General features: G+C 40.0%; 1 protein-coding gene across 2 annotated transcripts; it reads left to right on the forward strand.

Moving 5' to 3' along the window:
• Positions 1-64: 64 nt before the first annotated feature.
• On the forward strand, positions 65-24,884 carry ncapd2 (non-SMC condensin I complex, subunit D2). 2 transcript variants are annotated; one of them, XM_020610857.1, is made up of 32 exons: positions 65-195; positions 979-1,100; positions 1,188-1,263; positions 1,351-1,409; positions 1,897-2,072; positions 2,557-2,702; positions 3,248-3,375; positions 3,572-3,695; positions 3,833-3,980; positions 5,235-5,432; positions 5,514-5,648; positions 5,737-5,824; positions 7,404-7,611; positions 7,731-7,849; positions 8,854-9,054; positions 9,187-9,361; positions 11,210-11,294; positions 11,428-11,564; positions 13,020-13,152; positions 13,480-13,555; positions 13,648-13,854; positions 14,026-14,177; positions 16,369-16,480; positions 17,079-17,202; positions 17,508-17,663; positions 22,316-22,493; positions 22,585-22,679; positions 22,763-22,843; positions 23,334-23,517; positions 23,609-23,777; positions 23,875-24,000; positions 24,737-24,883. In XM_020610857.1, the coding sequence occupies exons 2-32, from the start codon at positions 983-985 to the stop codon at positions 24,817-24,819; spliced, it is 4,197 nt and encodes a 1,398-aa protein (XP_020466513.1). In that variant the 5' UTR covers positions 65-195; positions 979-982; the 3' UTR covers positions 24,820-24,883. The 2 variants fall into 2 exon arrangements, with proteins under 2 accessions (XP_020466513.1, XP_020466515.1); XM_020610859.1 differs by lacking the exon at positions 65-195 and adding an exon at positions 259-361 and having other exon boundaries at positions 24,737-24,884.
• Positions 24,885-25,828: the final 944 nt, after the last annotated feature.

Consider the following 25,828-nt stretch of genomic DNA (forward strand, 5'->3'; position numbering starts at 1 on the left):
CTGTAGTGTTTATGGTTTTCCATTAGGTGGTGATGAAGAGTCAAAGTTGTGGTAATGAAGGCGCATGAATGTGACGTCATTTTTTTCCCCTTTGGCGCGAGGTCTAAACATTTGAAAAGTACCGTTCGCAGCCAGCGGTTAGAGTGGACTACAGTTTTACTTTCACAGGTCGAAATTGGACGGAAAGCGTTGCAGGTGATCGTTATATTCTAAGTTTGTAATACGTTTTTTTTTTGGCTCATTCGAATTACAGTTAAGCAGTAATGTTAACAGTTGACAAGTTAGGGTAAACAGTCTAGCTAGCCCAACTAGGTAATTAGCTTGTCTGGCTAGTTTAACGTGAAATCATAACAACAAATCTGTAAGTTACGTTATGCCTTATTGAAAGACTAACATTTTCCGGCAATGTGCAGGTATTGAATTTAAAAAAAAAGAATCTCTGACATGAAGTATTTTGTGAGAAAACTAAAGGGTAATGTTATTTTTAAAAATGATTTAATTTACAAAGGCAAAATCTTGTCTCAGGTCTGCAGTAGGCAGTATGTGAGTGGAGGCTTTTGGGTTTGCCGCTTAGGTCGCATTAATACACAATATATAGCGGTAAATCATATAATTAGGAATTACTTTATTACTTGGATGTTCTGGGGAAAAGTGGTAATATACGTGCCCAGCTGGTTTCCTATCATAAGGCCATACTCTATGCATGCGATTTTAAAAAGGTATTAACTTACAGTACATGTAGTAGCCTACATAAAGACATAAAATGTCCTAAGTTTAGGTTGGTGGTCAGGATAGTGTAAAACCTCTAGGCTACAGTGTTATCTTGTTTTAATAATTAGAGATCCTGCTTCGATCTGTGCATTTAAATAATAGATTGTATCTCTAGACTTACACATGGTTGCGGTGGCTAATTTAGGTAATGATGCAAGTAAAGTGAGTTAATGTAATGTTTTGTTTTGGTTTTTTCCCTCTTGACAGAGGGATGTCGTGGGACTTCCTTGTACCTGTGTGCGTGGGAGACCTGGTGAAGACAGGAGGGGTAAATCAGTACGTCGTTCAGGATGTAGTAACCCCAAATCAGCTACCGTCCTATCTCAGAGGTAAATGGTGAACTAGATTCTATAACCTGTATGATTTGTGGAGCTGTTCAGCTGGTATGACTTAGGGTTTTTGTCACTTTCACATAGAATTCAAGGCAGCATTGAGAAGCCATGGGCCTATGTGTATATTGGAACACTTTGACACAGGCTACAGCGTGCTACAGTAAGTGCTGATCATACATAGCCTACCCTTGTTATTGCTATTAAGAAATGCATGAGCACAGAACTGCTGTTTTTGCTTTTTTTTAAGGCATAGCAACTCAGTGGAACTGGCAGTGAAAGAGGATACTCTGCAATTGCTAATACAAGGTTAGACCTATTTTGTGTTTTTATGTTCTAATCAACAGAAATGCTGAAAAACGTAGAAAAAGCAGGTATTGGTCCGTGTGTGTAGGTTTCCGATATACTTCTACATTCATGATCTCTGCCTAAACATGCCCACCAGGACAGCAGGCATATGTGCACAGGTGAGGGTTCAAAGACAGATAACAATGCTCACCGATACTGGGCTATAACAACTCAGTCATTAGGGGACTGAAACACCATCAATGGGGATAAATATGTCCGGCTCAACACCAGTCGGGCCGAGCTAATGGAGCCTCTTGGATGAGAAGTAGAACATCTTCAACCTAAAACCAAATCCAGTTGATTTTTAAATTTTTTTTCTTCTACGTTTTTCAGCTTACTATGACCTGGATGACTGAGAATCTGTATGGACAATCAACAGAAATGCAACAATAATATGCTGAGATGATCATTTATTGTCTGTTTCTTTGACTTTTTTTTCTCCATTCAGTGGTTAATGGCCTGGCTGCCTCCCTTCCGACGCTCCTTGTCTCCTCCTCTCTGTCAGCTACAGAGCGAAAAGAGAAGCTCAATGCAGTTAAAATGAGTATCTTCCTGCTCTGCAAATTAACAGAGTCTCTTGAGAGTTACTCCTGTAGACCGAGTTTTGTCACAGCACCTGGGAAGGTATGGTTATTAATGACATAGCTAAGAAATACTTTGTAGATGACTATAATAGTCAGTAGTTCTATGTTCAACATTTTAAATGCTCTCTGGTAAGATTTTGGCTAGTTTTCTGGTCCAGTCAGACCAAGAGATTGTGGTCTCTAGCCTCCTGTTAGGTGGTTAGTCTTAGTAGTGTGAAGTTTTATTGCACTACTGTATGTGCCTATCCACATTTAAAATGTCACTTTCTACAGCCTCAGTCCTCCAGGACTAGTTGTATTGGTTAGTTAGGAGATGTCAAATAGTATGCGTGCGTTCAAAGAATATATGTGCGTCAGGTGGCAAGAGATATAGTCCCTGTGTAATTGACTTGTCTTTAGTAATCTGAGGTCATGAATTGTATATTAGTTTTAAATTGCTAATGCTATTGTGTTGCTCAGGACTTTTACAGTCCAGTATGATGCTGAGCTGACTGAATTTATCAGGTTTTGTCTGTCTTGCACAGAGTGGTAAAAAAGGCAAAGCTGGTGGAGAAGGACTTCAGCAGTGGGACTCAGAGAGAGAAACAGTGCTTCAGGCCCTTGTCCAACTCCTCCAGCTAGATATCTGTTCCCTCTGGAGCCTCTCCCTGGTAGAGGAAGAGTTTGTCAGGTACTCTGCTTTCTGGGGAGCTCTGGGCAGTAGTACAATATCAGGCTTAGCTGTCTTAATTCAGTTCATTGCTGTAATTCTCCACTCTTTTTATTCTTTAATCTACATGTCTTCCGGCATTGGTAACACAGCAGCTTTAGTTGGAGCTTATATTAAAATGATCTTAGCCTTTCCACTAATGATGCATTAAAATAAGGTTATATGATCTTGGAACTGTGTTAAATTGCTTCATTTAATCTTTTCCATTGTGAACATTTCCTCAAAGTCCTTGCTTTTATTTTCATTAGAAACAAGTGTGTTTCCTACTGGAGGTTATAAGATTTTGTGTTTTTGTTTCTGAATAAAAGAAGTCCCTAATCTTCAAATTTTAGCTAGACAGCATACTTAAAACAAGTGTTCTGTTGTTACATCTTAATCATCATAAATGTGCTTTCTGTACTGTTCTGCTTCTTTTTGGATGAATATAAAGCCTTGTGTAGATTGTCCAAAATTTGATCCAATTTTGATGATGATTAATTCTTTGCTCTGTGTCTTTCTTCTCATAGCTGTGTGACCTGCTGCTGCTACAAACTACTGGAGAACCCAACCATCAGCCATGTCAAGAGCAAACCCACCAGGGACTGTATAATCCACCTACTGGGAGTGCTGATCAAGAAGTATAATCACCTCCTGGGTTAGCTCCTACTCATTTGCTGAACCTGTGACCAAGAATAATAACTGAGAAAGCATATCAATCTTGTTTATGTGAAGAATGTTATGTAGAGTATAACAAGCACATAACATTATAAGGTCTCCTGTTATCCAACATACATTGCTGTTTTGGGTTTGTAATAACATTTATAATTTTATTGTGTCTTAACTCTTAACAGGTGCAAGTGTAAAAGTGATCCAGTTGCTGCAGCACTTTGAGCAATTGTCATCTGTGTTTGCCCAGGCAGTGTCTGTCTGGGCCAAAGAATATGGAGTTAGGGCTATCATAGGAGAAGTAATAAGGTCAGTACACGTGATGTGCCTCTGCCTGTGGGAATGTGTGTGTGTGTGTGGGTTTTTGTGTGTGTGTGTGTGTGTGTGTGCAAAAACACTGTCTCGGATAGAAGATGCTATGGTGTCTTTTTTTTCTATTTCTACAGGGAGATTGGTCAGAAGTCAAGTGATGAGCTTGTTAGAGAGGGGTCAGGGGTAAAAGCCTTTGCTTCCTTCCTCTCGGAACTCAGCACCCTGGTTCCTGAAATAATGATTCCCAACATTAGTGTGCTTATCACTCACCTGGAAGGAGAGGTATTGTACACCTGGACATATTCATCTTGCTAACATTGAATTATTGAAGTATAGCTTGGTTGCTGAAGGGAGAACACTGTCCTTCCATCAGTATAATCTTGCTACCATATTGCTCTCAGTTGGAGCTCTCTAAAAATGTACAGGGGTAACCCTTAATGACTCATCACTATGGTGAGCAACAGGGCTGCTAATGCAAAGGCTCAAGTCTGCACACACTGCTTGATTGAGTTGGCAGATTTCATTCCCTACTGCTTTTTGTGGCTTTCATGACTTTCTGTTTAGAGGTTCATATAGTTGTGCCAGTCTGGGGATGGCTGGGCAGCAAGCTGATGGGTTCATAAATTTTAATGTTCTGGCTTGTGCAGTACTGTCATTACATAAAGAGGAGAATAGAAGAACCAAATATTTTCATTGTGCTCATTTATTCCTGTGACAGCAGAGTGCAATACTGTTTTGTGCTTCACAGACAACTGGTCACAATACATTTTTCAGACAAGACGGGTACCCTACATCACCTAATGAAATTTAGATAATGCTTGTACTACTTGAAGAGCAACAAGTAACATGTTTGCTTACCAATGAACTTCTGCATATGTTTGACAAAGCCACACCATATCATTGGTCATTTAGTACTGGATGAGCATTGTCTTAACCAAAACACTGTCTCTGTGACACAGAAACCTGAAAAAAGCTTATGGAAAAAGCAAACTTAGTTATTCCTAAGAAATAAGTTTATTATTCTTCCTGTTCAGTTCATATATTGCCCAATGATGAGACCAAGGCGAATATGAGCTTACCGAATGAGAGCTGGGTTCTTCTTTGCCTTGACTGGCAGGTAATCTTGGCAGTGCAGAGGAGGATTCCTGCTCTGCTGTAAGGGCCTGCCTACAGTGACTTGGCTCAACCCAAATTATTCCTCTAACAGTCACAGTGGAGTAATTGCTGGGATGATGCTGACAGTGTGTGTGAGTGTGAAAAAGGCATGAAGTTCACCCAGCTCTCTTGCTATTCAGTTAGCCATGAGCTGTCTCTTTGGTAATCTGAGGGCACAGTTTAGAAACCCATTTGGACTCAAAACTGTTTTCTGCTGTTTTTGTTTACTAAAGTAGTTATAATGCTCATGTGCAAGTTATTCCTCCTGTGACATATTTATTTGAACATATCACAAGAGGTGACTCATAATTTAGGACTGTTGTAGAATGAACAGTATTGTAGTGACACTGCCTGATTTCTTATTTCCCCCTTTTTATACAGAGCCACACAATGCGTGTTGCTGTGTGTGAAGTACTAGGAGAGATCCTTGTGCAAGTCCTGTGTGGTGATGATCTAGATGAGTCCAGTAAAGCTGACCGTGACCGCTTCTTTGACACACTGCAGGAACATCTGCATGACACACATGCCCATGTCAGAGCACGTGTGTTGCAGGTTTACACACGCATTGTCAACAGCAAAGTATGTTTTCTTTGTCTTGTAGTGTATTTGTAAAAGGATGACAGTATTTCTTGGTAAGTGAAACTGTCACCATGTGTACAGGCACTGCCCCTGTGTAGGTACAGTGAAGTAATGGAACTTGCTGTGGGACGACTGATGGACAAATCTATAAATGCGGTGAAAAGTGCTATACAGCTGTTGGCAGCCTTCATCGCACAAAACCCCTATAGCTGCAAGGTAGCTAAACCCAACATGACTTAGAGCTAGAATATCATACAAATTTTAGGTTTCATGCTCTCACTGGAATTTGTACTTGTGTTTTCAGTTGAGCAGTACAGATTTGAAGAAGCCACTGGAGAAAGAAGTTGCTAAACTCAGAGAGCTGAAAGAGAAACTGCAGGGAAAAGCACCTGGTAAAAACAAACCCTGTCATCATTCAAAAATCTATTCAAAATCTTCTTCCATATGCAGATTCAGTTTATTTGTCTTCATGGTCGGCTCACTTTCTGCCCAATGATGAGACCAAGGCGAATACGAGCAGACTGAATAAGAGTTGGGTTCTTGTTTGCTTTGACTGGCAGGTAATCTTGGCAGTGCAGAGGAGGATTCCTGCTCTGCTGTAAGGGCCTGCCTACAGTGACTTGGCTCGACCCAAATTATTCTTTTAAAGTTATACTGGAGTAATCACGGGGATGGAGCTGACAGTGTGTGTGTGTGTGTGTATGTGTGTTTGTCTGTCTGTGTGCATGTGTAGAGACGAGGGGTTCACCCATCTCTTGTCACCATTCAGTCAGCTTTGAGTTGCTTCTTTGGTAATCTGAGGGCTAAATTCAGAAAGTCAATTGAACTTAGCAGACCACATCTGTCCACTGAAAAAGTTCTCAGAATGCACTCAGCCTAAGTTTTAGCCATATCACATGGTTAGTAAAAGTTTTGTGTTTTTAGTAAGTGCCAGGAGTAGTTGTGTAAAAGAGATTAACACAAACGCCCTTGAATTGAATTCAGGCAGAGAAAATGTGACAACAGAAACTAGAATAGTGTATGTTATTTCTAGATGCACTTAAAGGCAGCAGTAGGCTAATTCCATTCCAGCATTACATTTACACTTTTTTTTTTGCACAAATTCAGTAAACATCCATCCTTTTAAAATGCTTTTCTTAGATTAAATGTTCTACAAGATCAATAACAATTAATGTAGCTTCAACCAGCCATACAGTCCAGCCACTGTCAGAAATCCCTTCATTATGTTCATTATCTTTAAAGGGATAGCACAAACAACCCCCATGTATCCAATAAAAGGGACCATGTGTTGGTCCACCAGGAAAACGTTTCAGAATATGATCAAATGGGGCTATTCCAGGGCTCCAGACTAACATTTCATACTGGTGGCAGTCGTGCCACCAAGTCTCTCAAATGGTGGTACCAGCTTCAAATTTGGTGGCACCATGTTTGTTTTACAACATAATGCAAAAGAATTTGTTTGTTTTTTCCGCATTATTTTAAATAATTTTACCATCCAATGTGCATAGCATATATTTATAATGGAATTCAAGGAGGGGGAAACTTATAGAAGAATTTCAACCTCTTTTTATGTATTCACTTTAGTGCTCTATAGCTTAGGAGTCAACATGATAATGACGACACAAACCATAAAGCTCACAGTGTCACCAGGAGCCTGATCCATCTGAAGAGTCAAAAATAAAAAAGTTTCCAAAACATAAATAACTTAACAGGTGATCTTCCTGATTTTAGCATGTAGTGACCTGTGGTGATTATACTTCAAATGCACCAAATGTAAAAATAGACTTGAAAGATAATAAAAATACAACCAAATGAGCCCTGTATTCTAAAACCCAGTATTACACTGTGCTTTGTTACTATTGTTCTACTGCCAGATAAATATTTGATTGTTTCTCTGAAGTATTTTTTTGTAGCTATAACCTCAGGCATCCTCACCAGACCTGATGAATATGTTTATCTTCCTTCTGGCAGTGGCAGTGATTAAAGCATCTGAGCTGTGGGCCGCCATGGAGCCTGAACTGCTTATCACTGTCAGGGCAGAGCTGGAGCCCACAAGCGAAGCAGAGAAGGAGCAGCAGGAGGACAGGGAAGACGGGGATGTGGGAGAAGAAAATGAAGCAGAAGATGACAGAGCAACTGCAGTGAAGATTGCTCAGTATCTCCGTGTCAACAAATACAGGTGATGTTCATCACTATTGTTGGTCTGTGTAAAAGCAGACGTGTCAATGCCTGTAGGATTCCCCCCCGCTATCAATTCAACAGTTTGTGTGAAATTTCTTTTATGTTGCCCCTCGACAGGAATGCTGTGCGCCTTTGTATGAGAGCTCACAGCTGCTTTCCTGAATCCAAGATCTTTGCTTCTCTGTCCACTCTCACTGCAGAGACTGTCATCGATACACTGGCTCTGATTTTCAAAGGTAAAATCTGTGCTCCGTTCACTTTATGTATTTCTATCCTGATGTAGTCATCGAAAATGCTGTCCACTGTGAGTCTTAATGCAAACAAGACTAAACATGTTTAAGATTCAGTTCTTTAGATGAAATTCATTTTACATTCTTTCAATAAATCTTACCATTTTATATTATGTAACATTGCCAGTGTGAGTTGAGGTTATACTTTAGTGCAATTATAATATATTTCACAATGCTGAGTTTGGTGCATAACCCCACCAACACTTGTGGCAGTTATACAGCTATGTCAGATCACTAGGTTTTTTTCCTTGCTAAAAATTACTTGTTCAAATCAGTTGAACATTACCATAGTACCTGTAATGGCTTTTCAGATCTAAGCCTTTCTTGTTTGTGTTGACAGGGTTTTAAGGGTTGTCAGATATTGACACAAATCAGTATTTCAAACGGGAAACTGTAAATCACATTTATAAATGAATTGACCCCTCAGCTGCACTGCAGTTAAAGGAAATGTTTTCATTTTAAGTGCAGGCTTTTTCCTGTTAATTTATATCTAAGTTGGTTAAGCTAAGTGATTATTGAACTCGATATATAACTGAGCCTTTTTGCATACCAGTGATACTCAGCTCCTACCTGAAGCACTGCATACAGGAGACTTTACACAGAGTTTCTGCCTTTGCCCGTTTATTCTGTTTGACAGCATTTCCACTAGGTGGAAGCTGCTATGGTCAACTTCATATATACACATTTGGTCCTGTACTGTAAGACTGGCAGACACCAGAAAAGCTACTGGAAAGGCTATCAGAATTTGACGGCTTATACTTTAATGTAAACGTTACACTTATATACACTAAAAGCATTAGAGCAAAGGGCAGAGATTTAACAAAATTTCTGTGCAGCAGCTGAAGGGAGTGTTGTGTAATCAAGCAGAAAGTGAGCAGTTTATTGGTTAAATTCCTTTTTTCCATTTAATGCTAGCTTCACATTATATGGCCCTTTGGTGGTGTTCTCAGGTTCTGGTGAGGACAATGTTGAGCTCAGTCAAAACTTGCCACCAACCCCACAGAGAGAGAGCGCAAAAGAGGGGGAGGATGAGGAGATCAAGAAGCAGGAGATGTTGGTGCAGTACCTGAGAGACACAGAAACCTTTGCCTTACAAGTAGAGAGAGCAATCTCTGTTATCAACACCATGCTCTACTGGAAAACCACTTCAGGTAGAAGGCAACATTTGTAAACCTGCAAACTGTTTCAAACTTGTGCATTTCAGTGTAACGTTTGAATTCACTTACTGAGGTGGAGACATTTGTACAACATACAACAGAAGTGTTTTGTGTTTTTTTTTTTAGTGGTCCAGGAGGCTGTGCAGTTTTGTGTGACTGTATGCGAGTTCAGTGTTGCCAACTCTGTCAGTGGAGTGAGGAAGATGTTGCCACTTGTCTGGTCAACTGACATGACTGTTAAAGACGCTGTCATTCAGGCCTACAGGCGCCTTTATCTGAACCCTCGAGGAGACACAATCAGGTCTGGAAAACCGTTTCTCACAGACAGCATGAAGGGACCTAATTTATGGGGGGGTGGGGGTTAGAACCAGAAAGCTCTCTGACACTAGGAGTCTGATCATCAAGAGATTCAAGTAGCAGTTCACTGCTATCAATTAAACATTAGGCCGCCCAGGCTAACATACAATATATACAATTTCTGTCAGATAATGTAACACCTCTCCATGAAAATTGTTGCAATCACAAATTCTTTGGTAATCTCATGTTTATTTCTTTTGTTTGCATTGGAACAACACAAAAAAATCACAGAAAAAAGCCAAATCTGATCCATTCCACACAGAAGTCCAAAAATGGACTGGAGAGAATATTGATGCCCATAGTTTATTTGGTAGCACACCCTTTGGACAAAATGACTGAAATCAGTCATTTCCTATAACCATCAGTAAGTTTCTTACACTTCTCTAATGGAATTTTGGACAATTCTTTTGCCAGCTGCTGTTCTGAGACCTCTCCACGGGGGCTCTGTGGGATCTGGACTCATCGCTGGCCACTTCAGAACTCTCCAGCACATTGTCTGAAACCATTTCTGGTGCTTTTTGAACTCTGGTTTGGGTCATTGTCCTGCCGTGAGACCCATGAACTCTGATGGAGACCCAACTTTCTGACACTGGGCTCTACACTGTGCCCCAGAATTCATTGGTTGTCTTCAGATTTCATAATGCCATACACACTGTCAAGACATCCAGAGCCTGAAGCAGCAAAGCAACCCCAAAACATCAGTGAACATCCACCATGTTTGACTGTAAAGACCATGTTCTTTTCTTTGGAGGCCTTGTTTCATTTTCTGAAAACGGTAAAATGATATGCTCGATTTAGTCTCGATCGTCCGCAGGGCATTGTCCCAAAAGTATTGTGGCTTTCTCGGGTAAGTTTTGGCAAACTCCAGTCTGGCTTTTTAATGTTTCTGTGTCAGTGGGTCTACCTGAATTTCCTGCCATAGTGTCCCTTGTCAGTCAGATGGCGATGGATTGTGCAAGCTGACACTGTTACACCCTGTGCCTGCAGGTCATCTTGAATCTGTTTGGAAGGTGATCGAGGTTCTTGATCTACCATTCAAACAATCCGTCATCTATTTTTCTCTTTCGTCCACGTCCAGGGAGATTAGCTTCAGCGCCATGGGCTGTAAACTTCTTGACAATGGAGCAGCCAGATCTCTGGAAATGGACTTGGAACCTTGAGGTTGTCCATGCTTTTCCACTATTGTGGTTCTCAAATCCTCAGACAATTCTTTGCTCTTCTTTTTTTTCTCCATGTTCAGTGTGGTCCACACGACACAAAGGTTGAGTCACCTTTTCTCTATTTTAACTGGTTGCACGTGTGATTTCTATATTGCTGGCACCTGTTGGTTGCTACAGGTGAGTTTCATTTCAAATTAAAGGAACAACAGATGCTTCACATACAACTATTTCTGATGATTTAGAAATGGTGTCAATAATTCTGTCCAGTCTATTTTTGGAGTTCTGTGTGGAATGTGTCAGATTTGGATTTTTTTTCCTGCTTTTTTGTGTTGATTAATACAAACAAAATATATATAAAAAAGAGAATACCAAATAATTTGTGATTGAAACATTTTCCTTGGAGAAGTGGTGTGTTATCTGACAGAAATGCAGGGGTGCCAACATTTTTGGCCATGACTGTAGCTTGTTGAATGTTCATTGAATTTAAAGGACTATATAAACATACATATTTGAAGGGCTTGTTTGATACAAGCATACAAAGTCAAAACCATAAAGTGTTACAAGTAATATCTAAAAACACTTAGAGATTGTTTTTTTGTTGTCTTCTTAAAAGCTGCTGTCTTGTTTCTTAGGATGAAAGCTCATACTCTTGTGGACAGTCTCTCTGAGCTGATGGTGGATGCATCTCTGGGAACAATCCAATGTCTTGAGGAAATAGTGAGTAACCTACTCCTATGTTTGTAATGAGTACTGTATGTTTTCTTTCAAAAGTTGCCCACTGCATGGTAGATTTATATACCTTGTAGTAAAGCGTATGGGATGTTGTACCCATTCTTGCATGTCTCTGTAGGTGCAGGAGTTTTTTGGCAGTGGAAACAATCTGCAGTCCACTGTAGTGCAGGTTTTGTGGGAGAGATTTACTGGAAAACGAGAGACTTCTGGATTACACAGACGAGCAGCGGTGTTGCTGCTGGGTATGGCTGCACGGTAAGACACAGACTATTTCAAGTGTCCTCCTAGGAAATACATTTTGTATGCCATGATGAGTAAAAGGGTTAATGCCAACTTATTCAAGATAAGAATTCTAATTTTCTTGCCTTTGACTGACTGGTAATTTTGGCTAAATGTATTTCTCTGCTTTAAAGGGGCAGCACAAAGTGGCTTAGCCCCACCTGCTCTGGTCATGTAGAGTAACATGAGGAGATAAGTAGTCACAGTGAGTGTAAACATTTTTGTTAGGTGTTTAAGGCAGGAAAATGTAAGATTCAGTTCATGGTGGTAAATCATCTGCACACACTTCACAGTGCAGTAGAGTTGGTGGGGATGTCAGCCAAAACAAATATCCCAAGTTCTATGATAATTACACATGATGCACTACAGCATACTGTCACATTTCTTAAAAGGCAACATAGACAGCTTTGTCTTTGTTATGTTAGTGCTTGCAGGTGCTGTGCATTCTTATGCTTTTGTTTAATATGAACAAGGGGCTAGTGCATGGCAAATTTCAGACTGAGTCATGATGTTTTTGATGTACTGAACAGTCCATTCTCACCAACAGCTTGGTAAATTGCATTTGTGTCTGACTGTTGCTGAATCTTATGTTCCCACTATAATTTGTGTTGAATACAACAGGTGCGAAAATGCATTGGTTTTTAAGGTGACAGTTTTTGCTCGATTGAATCTTTATACATATCATGAAACGTAGCAGAACTTTGAATGAAAAAGCTCAATTTTGTCTACTTTGCAGTTGCTCAGGTTCTGTCAGGTGGAAGAAGCCAGTAGTCCCAAATAATATAGTAGTTGCAGTACCATAACTTTCTGAAATATGAACAGAAGTGTTTTGGCAGGAAAGAAATGTAATTGTTAGAGCTGCATGTTTTAAAATGAACTTGATTAACTGAAAAAAGGACAATGTGAAATCTGTGGTTTTCCTCAACACATAAGGCATTTCCTTCAGTGTTTTAGGTCCTGCCTCAGCTGACATTGACATTCAGCAAATCCTCTCATTAGTCAGAATACGAGCTCAGCCATGGCTTCTTTTCATTGTAATTGAAGTCACGACCATATAACTAGGCTTTTTGCCAGTGCATTTCACTAAATATATGTGTGTGTGTGTGTGTTCCCCCTAAATCTACCTCTGTGTCTACCTCAAAGACTGCTATTGTAGGGCAGAGTGAGAGAGTAAAAAGACTATCTGCAGTCCACCCACACTGCTGCCTCCCTTCATCCGGCAGGCAGCATTCATAACCTATTAAATCTTAAATGCTTTTCCTAACATGCATTAACTGGGCAGCAGCCTAGCAGTGGCACAAGCAACAGTACTTGAGGTGGTATAGGGCAGAGATGTTATTACTTCACTTTGCATAATTACACCATTTGTGGAAAGAAACATAGGCTTAACACCTCTCAAATGTCTGTTTTGTATGCATGTGAATGTAACAGGGCAGAGAGTGAGGTGGTTCTCAGTAATCTGGACACACTTTGTTCTGTGGCTCTGGGAGAAAAAGTTACTGATGACTTCCTTCTGGCTAGAGACACTGTTACCACCATCTGCAACATCACTGACCATGTTAGGGTAAGAGGACCTAAGCCATGGTTTGTTTCTAAGCTTTTCTGGATGGCCAGAGGGCCTTGCTGTGTGAAAGGGTCCCAAAGGTTTGTCTTATCAGCAGATTTAACTGTAGTCTTCTGTTTGGAGATCCCTGAGCCCTCTAACAGCTCAACATATACTTAATATTGTTTTAAAGGAATATGCATTTGTTCATGCATAGGCCACATAAAGTTTTTTTTAGTAATATCACAATTTTGTCATATTCATTGCATGTGTAAACTCAGTTTGTGGCAAAGCCACATGCAGCAGGGTTCTACACAATGTTAGCATAATGCACGTTGTTTCTACCAGCAATCAAAAGGTGCTCCATTCAGGCTGCCCCAGGACCATCAGCTCTTCAGCTGCCTCACCCAGGCCATAGCTGAAGGTAAATACAGACAAATGTTGAGAAATAATTTTTCTAAGCTTTCACCACTTGTGGTTTCTTTGTCTGACTGTGTCTATTGGTACTTGCTGTAGGTGTGGTCATGGAAGACCATTACTGGCAGAGCTTCATGGAACAGGCTGTTCGTCTCATCTACTTCCTGGCTGAATCTCCTGACCAGCTGTGCTCCCGGCTGCTTCAGCGCAGTGCTCGCCTCTTACTAGATCAAATTGCAGAAGGTGGAGAAATCAACAATGATGCTGGCCAAAACGCTGAAGCATCTCAAGAGTCCAGTGAACAAGGTGAGTCACATAGTGGCTCATATTAAAGAAGACTAATGTTGTAGTGTTAAGTATAGTTTGACTTGGCCTTGATGTAATCTGATGTCTACACTGATGCTGCATAACCTGCTCTAGTGCCCTGAACGTTAGCAGCCTACTCTTTATCATGCATACACACTTTCTCTCCTGCAGTGAACTGTGTGTGTCTGGCCCAGCTGTTGTCTCTGTGTGGTTGCGTCGCATTCTGGCAGGTGTCTTACCTTGAGCGAAGTGTGAGCTCTGAGCTGCGGAGGAGGAGAGGAGAGAGGGAGGAGAAGGAAAAGGGTCCATCCACCAAAGCTAAGGTAACGAGGCTGCAGAGCCTTGTATATAACACCTGTAAACTGTACAAGTGTGTAAAGCAGTTCAGTGTTGTGCCCTTGTTGAGTACATTGGCTAAAGTAAAGATGAAATTGCGATTGGCCACAAATATATTTAGAGCTGTATTAAACTATTTGTTTTTTTTTTTCTTTCTATACACACACTCCTAGACTGTCAGAAAATCAACAGGCATGAATTTTTGTGATGATTTCAACCACATTAACATTGGTATTTAAATGTAAAAGAGTGACAAGCATAATTTTGAACATTTAAAAATCAGTAAAAGACAGCTGCATATGATGCAATATCTAAATTGCAATCTATTTTTACATTTATTTTTTTTATTTATGATTTTCCTGTGCAGACATTTGGGTTTTTGAAAGTTCAGTCAATTCAGATGGTATATGAGTGAGTCACGAAGCCAAACATCCCATGGTTCCACTTCCTTTAGCCTGAGGATTTGTTCTCTTTCTCTGATTCCTATTATTGTTTAACTTAATTTAGACCATTGCTTGTACAAAAACAATTTGAATATTTCACCTTGGGCTCTGGGAATAGACATTTTTATTACTTTGTAATAGACAAAAAATTGATCGAGTGGAAAAAACAGTCATAAAAATAATCCTTGGTTGGAGCTCTACTTCATTTCATAGTGTAAAGCTTGATTAGATGCATTTTAACTTGACAGATTGAAATGTCATTTGCCTGTTTGCAGCAAATGTATTTCAAACAGTTCCCCGTGTTGTGAAAAACGTTTTGTCACTCAAACCGAGTCTCAGCAGGATCGCTTGATGAGATTTATTTTAGTGACACAGTCAGATGATTGATGGCTCCTAATTGTTCAGCCCATCAGGGAACAGGAAGATTGTTTCCTTCATTACCGTTAGAAGCCTTAGTTCAATTTTATTTCTGTTTCACATTTTTCTATTGGATAACTATAGAGAAGAAAAGTCATGACGTACAACAAAATTGTTGTATGGTTTCAAACTTAGAATGCCACATAGTACATAAAGATGTTTTTAGTGATCAGTGTTTTGTCATCTGTCGAAATGTGTCACTATTGGAATCTGTTGTAGCCGCCTCAAGTCTGTTGGCAGTGTTTTATACCGAAAGTATTAAGTATTCCGTTAAGCTACTGTCAGACCAGAATTCACAAGGTGACATTTACTTGATTGCTGTAACCAAAAGTAGACGAGGACAAGAAATAGGGTTGTAAATATGAACTGCCAGAGCTGGCATGGTTCATAGGTTAACAGCACCCCACAAATTCACAAAATTGCAGATTTTATATACACAATTTTACTATCATTATCCTCTGCATTCCTTCTTGTCTACTATTTGTTTTACTTCACCATGTAGTTAGAACAGTATTTCCTAAATGAGAAGTCGGTCCCCCTGCCTCTCAGACTGGCGAGAAACGGGCAGTATAACCAGACTGATACTGGATTTGGAGATGATAAATTAAATTTGGGAGCTTTTAAGAAACTGAAAATATATCTGCAGGAAGTAATTTTTAAAGCTACGGTATGTAACTTTTTTTATTTTAATTCCTTAAAATATTTTTGGAATATGTTCCAAAACTTGCCTTAATGTGGGAAGGTGCTGTTGAAGCCTGTTGTGGCTCTGTTTGATTGAACAGCACTGGCAGCAGTATGGGGAGATTAGCTTCTAAAAGCTTATGAGCTTATGAGCACAGATTTTCATTAATTTGTGTTTGATCAGTGAGTTCTGTTGCATTTTCTTTTTTTGTAACTTCATAACAAATATCTGAAGACCTGGGGAGAGCGTGGTGGTGTAGTAGAGCAGAGTGGATTGATTTGGAGTTTCATGCTAGTGCTACCTTAAGTTACATATTGTAGTTTTAACTTAAGCAACAGTCTTGATGGGATGCCTTAGATTAGTTTTTTAAGCACTATGAACTAAATGCATACTGAGTGGGACATTTTACGGTGTTAAACTTGTCAGAGCTATTTGGTGACGTCAAACGTTTGTTGGTGTAGCAGTATTGTTACTCGCTGGCCAACGTGTACATCAATAAAATATATTTGTGGTAACCTCGTATTGGCCTGATTGTACTACAGCCTTATTTTACATTTCAAAGCTCAGATTTATCTCTATTTAAAGTGAAGGAGGTGGGTCAGTTTGTGCTCAGAAGCAGCTGTATTTTTCCAACAGCAACCATCCAGTGAGAGTGCTATGGAGGAGGAACTTGGTTTGATCGGTGCCTCTGCTGAAGACACAGAGGCTGAACTCATCAGAAAGATCTGTGAGACAGAATTACTGGCTGGTAATGAACCCTCTTGCTTTGTTTTTCTGCCTCACATGCAAAGACCCTTGTTCACTGTGAACTAAATTCAGTTCTTCACATAATAAACACTCACCAGCCACATTATTAGGCACACCTGTACAATTGTATGCAATTCATTGCAACACTTCCACCTTAACATCTGTGTTTATGAAGTTCAAAATGTTTGTTTTTGTTGAAATTGTATACTGTAGAAATTCAATTCCACATTTATTATTGAGTATAAGTGGTATTGTCCTGTACTACATTATATTCTGAGATGTTCCTAATATTCTGACCACCTCATGCATATAGCTAGGGAGAACAAAAACAAACACATCTGAATATGATGTAGTCCAGGACAATACCACCTTTAACTGTGATCTCAGTTAAAAAAAAAAACAAAAAACATTATTTTATATATATATGACAGTTTCACCAAAAACTAACACTTTGTTTCATAAATGCAGATGTTAAGATGGAAGGGTTGCATTGAATTGCATAAAATTGTACAGATGTACCTAATAAAGTGGCCAGTGAGTATATTTGGTACTGCAGATGTTTTATATCACTTAAACATCTTCCCACCCTGTCTGGTTAGAGGAGAACCTGCTGTGTGCGTTTCTTCCTTTGCTGGTGAAAGTCTGCAGCTCACCAGGACGTTATTCCCATCCACAGCTCACCACTGCTGCTTGTCTGGCACTCTCTCAGTACATGATGATAAGGTAAACACACTACCTATTCCTATGTTCTGTCACCATACACATATAAAGCTGAACTACTTAGTTGATTAATCAGTTAAGCCAACAGCACAAAAATTAAGCTTTTTAACTAAAAAGGCAAAACATTTACTGCTTCCAGCTAATAAAATGGGAATATTATGCTAGTTGGCATTTTATGGGCCAAACAATACTTATCATAAATTATTGAAAATATTTGTTAGTACACTCCTATATTTGACTAAATGGAGTGAGTTTAGCTATTGAAATACCTTTTAATGTTGATTAATGCTTTCTTTATCCTTTGTCAGCCCGTCGGTGTGTGAGGAGAATATTCGTCTCATGTTTACAGTGCTGGAGCGCTCTACTCTTCCTGTTGTCAGGGCCAATGCCATAATAGCTCTTGGAGACCTCACTGTCCGTTTCCCGAACATTTTGGAGCCCTGGACGCAGAATCTCTATGCCAGGTAATGTAATTAGAGATGCACTGATTGATTGGCGGACATCAGAAATGGCTGGTTTTCAATGTGAACGGCCACTCTTGAGGTATCTGACTGTGTGTCAGTCATATTTAAAGGCACAAAAGCTCACATCGCACACGCAATGGCACAGATCAAATGCTCGTGTGTGTGGAGCGCATGTTCACTCACACTTTGGAACCATCTGGTGTACAAGCAGTGTACAGAGGAGCCTACAGAAACACCTTGGGGAAGGGGAAACTATGTCTAAATCTCCAACAGATAGTAAACACTGAGGGAACTACTGGCTACACATAAGATGCATATACAGTGGGTACGGAAAGTATTCAGACCCCCTTAAATTTTCCACTCTTTGTTATATTGCAGCCATATGCTAAAATCATTTAACCTCATTTTTTTCCTCATTAATGTACACACAGCACCCCATATTGACAGAAAAATACAGAATTTGACATTTTTGCAGATTTATTAAAAAAGAAAAACTGAAATATCACATGGTCATAAGTATTCAGACCCTTTGCTGTGACACTCATATATTTAACTTAGGTGCTGTCCATTTCTTCTGATCATCCCTGAGATGGTTCTACACCTTCATTTGAGTCCAGCTGTGTTTGATTATACTGATTGACCGTGATTAGGAAAGCCACCCACCTGTCTATATAAGACCCTACAGCTCACAGTGCACGTCAGAGCAAATGAGAATCATGAGGTCAAAGGAACTGCCTGAAGAGCTCAGAGACAGAACTGTGGCAAGGCACAGATCTGGCCAAGGTTACAAAAAAAATTTCTGCTGCACTTAAGGTGCCTAAGAGCACAGTGGCCTCCATAATCCTTAAAGGGAAGACGTTTGGGAATGGCAGAGGGTCCCGACGGAAGCCTGTCCTCAGTGCAAGACACATGAAAGCCTGCATGGAGTTTGCTAAAAAACACCTGAAGGACTCCAAGATGGTGATAAATAAGATTCTCTGGTCTGATGAGATCAAGATAGAACTTTTTGGCCTTAATTCTAAGCGGTATGTGTGAAGAAAACCAGGCACTGCTCATCAACCTGTCCAGTACAGTCCCAACAGTGAAGCATGGTGGTGGCAGCATCATGCTATGGGGGTGTTTTTCAGCTGCAGGGACCGGACGACTGGTTGCAATCGAGGGAAGGATGAATGTGGCCAAGTACAGGGATATCCTGGACGAACACCTTCTCCAGAGTGCTCAGGACCTCAGACTGGGCCGAAGGTTCACTTTCCAACAAGACAATGACCCTAAGCACACAGCTAAAATAACGGAGTGGCTTCACAACAACTCCGTGACTGTTCTTGAATGGCCCAGCCAGAGCCCTGACTTAAACCCAATTGAGCATCTCTGGAGAGACCTGAAAATGGCTGTCCACCAACGTTTACCATCCAACCTGACAGAACTGGAGAGGATCTGCAAGGAGGAATGGCAGAGGATCCCCAAATGCAGGTGTGAAAAACTTGTTGCATCATTCCTAAAAAGACTCATGGCTGTATTAGCTCAAAAGGGTGCGTCTACTAAATACTGAGCAAAGGGTCTGAATACTTATGACCATGTGATATTTCAGTTTTTCTTTTTTAATAAATCTGCAAAAATGTCAAATTCTGTATTTTTCTGTCAATATGGGGTGCTGTGTGTACATTAATGAGGGAAAAGATGAACTTAAATGATTTTAGCATATGGCTGCAATATAACAAAGAGTGAAAAATTTAAGGGGGTCTGAATACTTTCCGTACCCACTGTACACTTACTAGGGGTGGACAATGATATTCATATAATAATTAAATTAAAAAAAAATACATATATTTCATTTGACTATGGTTTTGCCTTTATTAAACAAAGAGCCAATGTTTTCCCTTATTTTTATATGGTCAGTATGTCATTTTACTACGACACCAAATGCAAACAGCAGAAACATAGAGACTACAGTCATGGCATGACTGGATAAACTATGATGATAATGCATGTGAGCTGTGTAGTTGTTTGACAAGTGTTGAAAAGGTGTGTCTGACCACAGATGCCTGAACAGCACTCCAAATGAATCGTGACAGTCACCTGCCATTATGTAAGCAACGAGGAAATACAGAGTGCTGTTCTTCAGACTAAAGAAGAAGAAAAAAAGAACTGTGTGCACAGTAAGAACGATGTGACAGACAGTTCTATTTCTGCTAACCTGTTGCCCCTGTTTATATTGGAAGTACAAATATTGCACTTCATTTTTACTTGGTTTGTTAAAAAATTGAGAAACGGATTTTTATGAAAATGTAATTTTTCATTAAAGACAAATTATAAAAATGTTTTTGTATTCTGTCAATTAGTTTTTAGAACAAAAGAAAATCTGAATCTGCAGGTCAGACTTAAAAAAATAAATAAATAAATAAATAAAATCTGTATCGGCCCCGAAAATGTCACTCGGTGCATCTCTAAATGTAATGACACATTTAAATTGAACAGCCCAGTAGTAGTTCATGCTCATATAACCCAGCACTAATTGACTGTCTTCCAATTAGATGCACAATACCATAATAATTGTAGATTTGTTTTGTCCCTTCAAGATTATAAGGAACGAGCTACACTCGATGGCTGAGCTGAGTGGGCGTACTGTACATGGCATTTCTTCTCAGCCAGCATTCCCCTTGTGCTTGTTCAGTTGAGCCATCATCATCCAGAGCCCACAACTACCTCTGTGTGTTGTTTCTCTCAGACACTGAAATGTTGCCACTGTCACAGTGCTCCACTGAGCCACATGATGAAAAAGTTTAGTGTTTCCATCCTGACTTTTTCATTGAAACAAACTTTGAGACGATGATGATGTTGGAAAGCTATCTGCCTTTTACCATGACCTCTGCAGTTGCCATGGGAACAAGTAAGCGTTTTGTGGCTTTTAGGAAACCTACCTTTCGTGAACTGAGGAAGAGCCTTAGACCACATCAGACGAGGGCATCTTTAGACAACAGCCTAATTACTGGTGTGTTACAGACTGACTAGAACCAGTGAGTAATCTGTTATAATTATACAGAGCAGTTGAATGTGCAGAAGGAGGTCATTTCACACAAAGTCAAAGGTTCTACAAGGGTTTACGCTTGTAGGTGCACTTTCATTTTAAAAACACCCCATGGTTTCTGCCTGCTCCTTCTATACCAGTTTCATTGGTTCCCAATGGCCAACTTAGGAATTGGTCTCTTTGATGAAGTGCAGTTTTAATTATAATGGTAGATAATGTAAAACATTCTCTTCTTTTTAAAATGCGTCATTGCCCTCCCAGTGTTTTCTACCCGATAAGTATTTCATAGTGTTCCCTAATTGTCTCCCACATGCCACCTCCACTGTTCTGAAGGCTGCTGCCCTGGAGCCTCCTGATAAGCGCATTAAGAATTAATTACCCTGTTCATTGCTGTTGTAAGCCCCTGCACTAGCATGTGGAAGTGCCATGTACAAGTGCCTGATCCTCTGCTAGGAGTCCTGCTCTCTGGTATAAATGAGAAATGGTTAATGAGTTTCTTTGTATTTTGGTTTTTGGTGAGGGTACCAATGAATTACTCTCAGAATGATATCGGATTCCCCTGCCACAGTCTGTCCATTTTAAATGCATTTTATTCAGCTGAGACTGTGACATTTATTTGGCTTCATTAATGTTCTGGCAGATTCCAAGTTTTTACAGAAACCTTAATAAACTAGGACTGGGGAAAAAAAGCACAGGTGGTAAGACATTTTTATCTCTGTCCATATTTTTAGCCATGTCAGCGTAGTGCTTAAACGAATGGCGGTGTTAATCTATCGGCTAGTCTACTACTTTGTCTCAGTAACTACTGGATCGATTGCCAGATATTCAGGTTCTTCAGTGGATGAATCCTCTGACCTTTTCCTCTAGCCCTACCTGTAGATTAAAGATTTAATTCAATCATCTACTGGATGGACTGGCACACTGTTTGGTACTGACATTCATGTTTGTCAAAACCGGGCTTTGGTGTTCCCTTTTCATCTTCTCTCACCATGAGATTCACATTTGTAATTTTGAGTAAAATGTCAGTAAGTATTGGATGGATTGTCACAAAAACAGCATCAAACAAATGTCTATGCTCCTCTTGGGATGAATTTTATTTTTAGAATATTTGGTGATCCCTTGAAATCTTTGAAAATGTGGTTTGAAATCTTGAGTATTTCTTTGTAATAATAAATATTTACAGGTAGCACATTGGTTAGCACTGTCAACTGACAGAAGGTTCCAGGTTCAAACCTTGCAGTAGACCAGGGTCTTTCTGAGTGGAGTCTGCATGTTCTCCTCATGCCTGTGTGTATATTCTCCAAGTACTTTGGCTTCTTTCCAGAGCTTCATATGTTGATAAATTCTGTATTGGTCCACAGAAATTTGTATCATCACCTTTTTCCAAACTGAGCCCCATCCACCTCAGTGAGAAAAGCTAGTACAGAAGACAGACAGACATCTGTCATGTGCAATAACCAAAACCAAGTAAATTGTGTTCATGTAAGACTCCACCACTAAGGTGTACTTTGTGTTTAGTGCTAATTAGCAAATGATAGCATGCTAAACTTAAGATGCTAAAATGTCTTTGCTGCCAAAGAGGTAGACGATGAACAGGCCAGTAATTTAACATTCTCTTCTTGTCCAGGCTCAGTGACGAGGTTCCTTCAGTGAGGCGGACAGCTGTGACAGTTCTTACTCAGTTGGTGCTCAAGGATGTGCTCAAGGTCAAAGGTCAAGTCAGTGAAGTGGCTGTGCTTCTAATTGACCCTGAGCCGCACATTACCAGCCTCGCCCTGAACTTCTTCAATGAGTTGGCGTCCAAGGTACGTGCACACTAATAACACACATCCAGAGCCCTTATAGGAGCCTGAATAACTCTGAGGGTTTTGAACTCTACTTTGTGTCACCTGTCAGGACAATGCAATCTACAACCTGCTCCCAGACATCATCAGTCGTCTGTCTGATCCAGAGAGAGGCATGAGTGCAGACGATTTCAACACCATAATGAAGTAAGTTGCACGTCTTCACTTTTGTTGCCTGCTTTGCTATTTTGAGAACTTTGTTTAGATGCTGTGTTTTTGTGTCTTATCAGACAGTTGTTCTCCTACATCACCAAAGAAAGACAGACAGAGTCTCTGGTAGAGAAACTGTGTCAGCGCTTTAGGACTGCCAAGTGAGTACATCACCACCTCCTCTCTTTCACCCCTTTGACCTGCATCTTTTGTTTTTTCATTTCACTGCTTATTTCCATAATCTGTCCTGCATTATTTTATTCAGGTAAGATACAGGGGTGGATGTGTGTGGGTAGTTAGTGGATGTTTAGTATGTGAAGAGAGATTAACAAAGTGAGTTCACAGTTCCGCTCACCTGTCACTTACAAGCTCATTTTGTCATGGAAACTGTCTTCCCATATAATTGAGGAATGTAGATAGAACAGTTGGCTGAGCCATGCTTCAGTCTGTCTCTGACTCGTATCCATACAGAGAGCTCAGAGCATTTTATATTGCACAATGGCAAAGTGAATTTAGATATAAAAGGCTCCTGGAAAATGAGATTGGGTCCAAATGCCAAGTTTTTTGTTGTTGTCTAGAATTTGTCTTGCATAGCTTCTAATCAGATTTAGCCCCTAAGTCCTATAACTCTTATTCTACTTCTGTTCTCAGGACAGAGCGTCAGTGGTGTGATCTGGCCATGTCTCTGTCTCTGCTGTCCATGTGTGAGCGTGGGTTTAAGAGGCTGCACGAGTGCTGGGAGTGTTACAGTGACAAATTGACTGAACCTGGCGTCTACGAGCCTCTGCTCTCCATTACTGCCAAGCTCCGACGTGGGGCCAAACTCCAGTTTAAGGTATGATATAGTACTCTAATTTGAAGATGTTGCTTTTTTAATGTTGGTGTATTAATTGTTTGTGTTTACTGGTGATAATTTTGTTTACTAGGCTCAGATAGAGGAGTTTGAAAAGCGCCTGAGTGCGGTTCACACACGGGGGCTAGAAAATGTAGAAAGTCCTGAAATGGAAGAAGAGAACCAAAAAGGAGGAGGACCCACTGAGAAGACAGTCGTGCGTACACCTTTGCCCCCCAGAGGTCGTCAAAAATCTAGGAGAGGTTAGTGCTCTGGGATTTGACTTTCAAGGAACCTGTTGGTTGCAAATGTGCTTAATTAGTGTCTGATTGTAATAAAATAAACTGCTCTTTGGCACAGGTCAAACAAAGCCTTCAGTATCCAGCCACGGTGATGACAGTTTTGTGACGCCTCAGAAATCTCGCAGGTCCAAGAAACCTGTGATCACCTTCAGCAGTGATGAGGATGAGGAGGAGGATGAACAGGGTGAGTGTGGCCCACTTTATTCAGTCATTATTTTAGCTAAAGTAAAAAAAAAAAATTTTTAGGTTCATCACTGATTAGTCTGACAATTTTCTCAGTGTAATTATCTATATAATGTCAGAAAATAGTGAAAAATGACCATCACTTTCCTAAAGCCTTCAAACTGCTTGTTTTGTACAAATACAAACCCCAATATATTCAGTTTACTGTCACCTAAAGCAAAGAATAATTACATCCACATTTTCGACGCTGAAGGAGGGAAAGTTATTTTTGCTTAAATGTGTCATTATTCAGTCAGTTAACCAACAAAGTGTTTCAGCTTTATATTTATTGTACTTAAATTGACATTATGTATAAATTAAATTAATGTCACTAATACTGGGAGTACTCTGGCAAAGTTCCGAGTGGTTGTGCTAGTGAGCTAAAACACACTAGACAGCTTTCTAAGAAGATCTAGGACTGTTGTACCTCAGGTGGTCTTAAGACAGCTGTGCACTGCAGTAGCACTAATCCAAGCTCTCAGGATTCCTCTGATAGATTTGCTAGAAAACAGCATGAATTAAAAATGTTCAATTTACAAATTTTGACTCACTACAGATTGTCTGCATGAAATTACAAAAAATTATAATGTTCTCATTGAAAAAGACCTCCAGTGAAACCATTCCTGAAAAACTCTTTTTGTGGCCTCCACTGACCTCCATCCATCAAGTTCTAATTTTTGATCTGTTTTTTCCGTCAGATGCTGTAATGGCAGAGAGTGAGACTCCTAAAGTGACGACACCTATCGCTCGCACATCCAGACGAACTCGCCTCAGAAACTGATTTTATTTTTCTTTTTTTTTAAATTTTTTTAATTTTGTGGTATTTTATCTGAAATGAAACATAGCATCTTTATTAAACTTGCTAAGTCTGAGCTGTGTCACTCTCTGGCTTCTGCACACTGCAGAAAACTCCAAAAAGCTGACAACAAGTGTGTGTGAAGGTTTGGGTGTCTGCTAGGTTGTGTCAAGTAGATTTATGCCATCATTACAAGCAGCTTTGGAAGTCCACTTGTAATATGTGTTTGGATAGCAGTGTTTAATGGGATGCCACAGCTTGCTCAGACAGTGTTACTGCCCTGCATGCTTCTTCACTTCAGTTTCCTGAGTGTTGTTTTTCCCTTTTTTACAGCTTATGTCATCAGTTTTTTTGTCAGATAGGAAACACTTTCATGCTGTTCCTCACCCTTGAACATGGCTACATCTTTATTTACAATTTTTTTCTCTTGTTCTGTCTGACACATTTGCTGTTGCCTAGTTGGCCGCCTCAGTGCTCCTATAATCAATCTCTTTTGTAGGTCTCCCTGCGCTCTCTGCCTAGTGCTTTTCTCCCTCCTATCCACCGCCTCCTACTCTCTGCTGCCTGTTTTTCCTCCTACTGCGCTCCTCTCTTCAGTGACATCACATGCTCACTAGTTTAACCCCCCTCCCTCTGTTCTCATCACTAATCTCTCTTCTTTTCGCCTACTCCCTCTCCCACACGTCCTCCGAAAAGATGAGAGCGGTGCGTTTCTGTGTGTGTGATTGATATATTATGTAAAGACACTTTGCAAACGATATGATTGCAGAAGCAGTTAGGTTTTATCGGAGTTTAAATGTATTCAGTGGGTGCTAAGTGTGCAAATAAGAGTCAGCGTGCCCTGTTTACAACTCTAGTACTGTGCAAAGATGAATTCTGCTTGCTGGGTATGTAAACTACACACATTTTGCTCACTGCAGATACCTTAATTTAGAGAAAATATTTCATTTAATTGACAGACGTGGACATGAAGTCCTGTTGCATATCTGATGTA

Source organism: Monopterus albus, unplaced genomic scaffold, assembly GCF_001952655.1.
Source record: "Monopterus albus unplaced genomic scaffold, M_albus_1.0 scaffold107.1, whole genome shotgun sequence".
Classification (NCBI taxonomy): domain Eukaryota; kingdom Metazoa; phylum Chordata; class Actinopteri; order Synbranchiformes; family Synbranchidae; genus Monopterus; species Monopterus albus.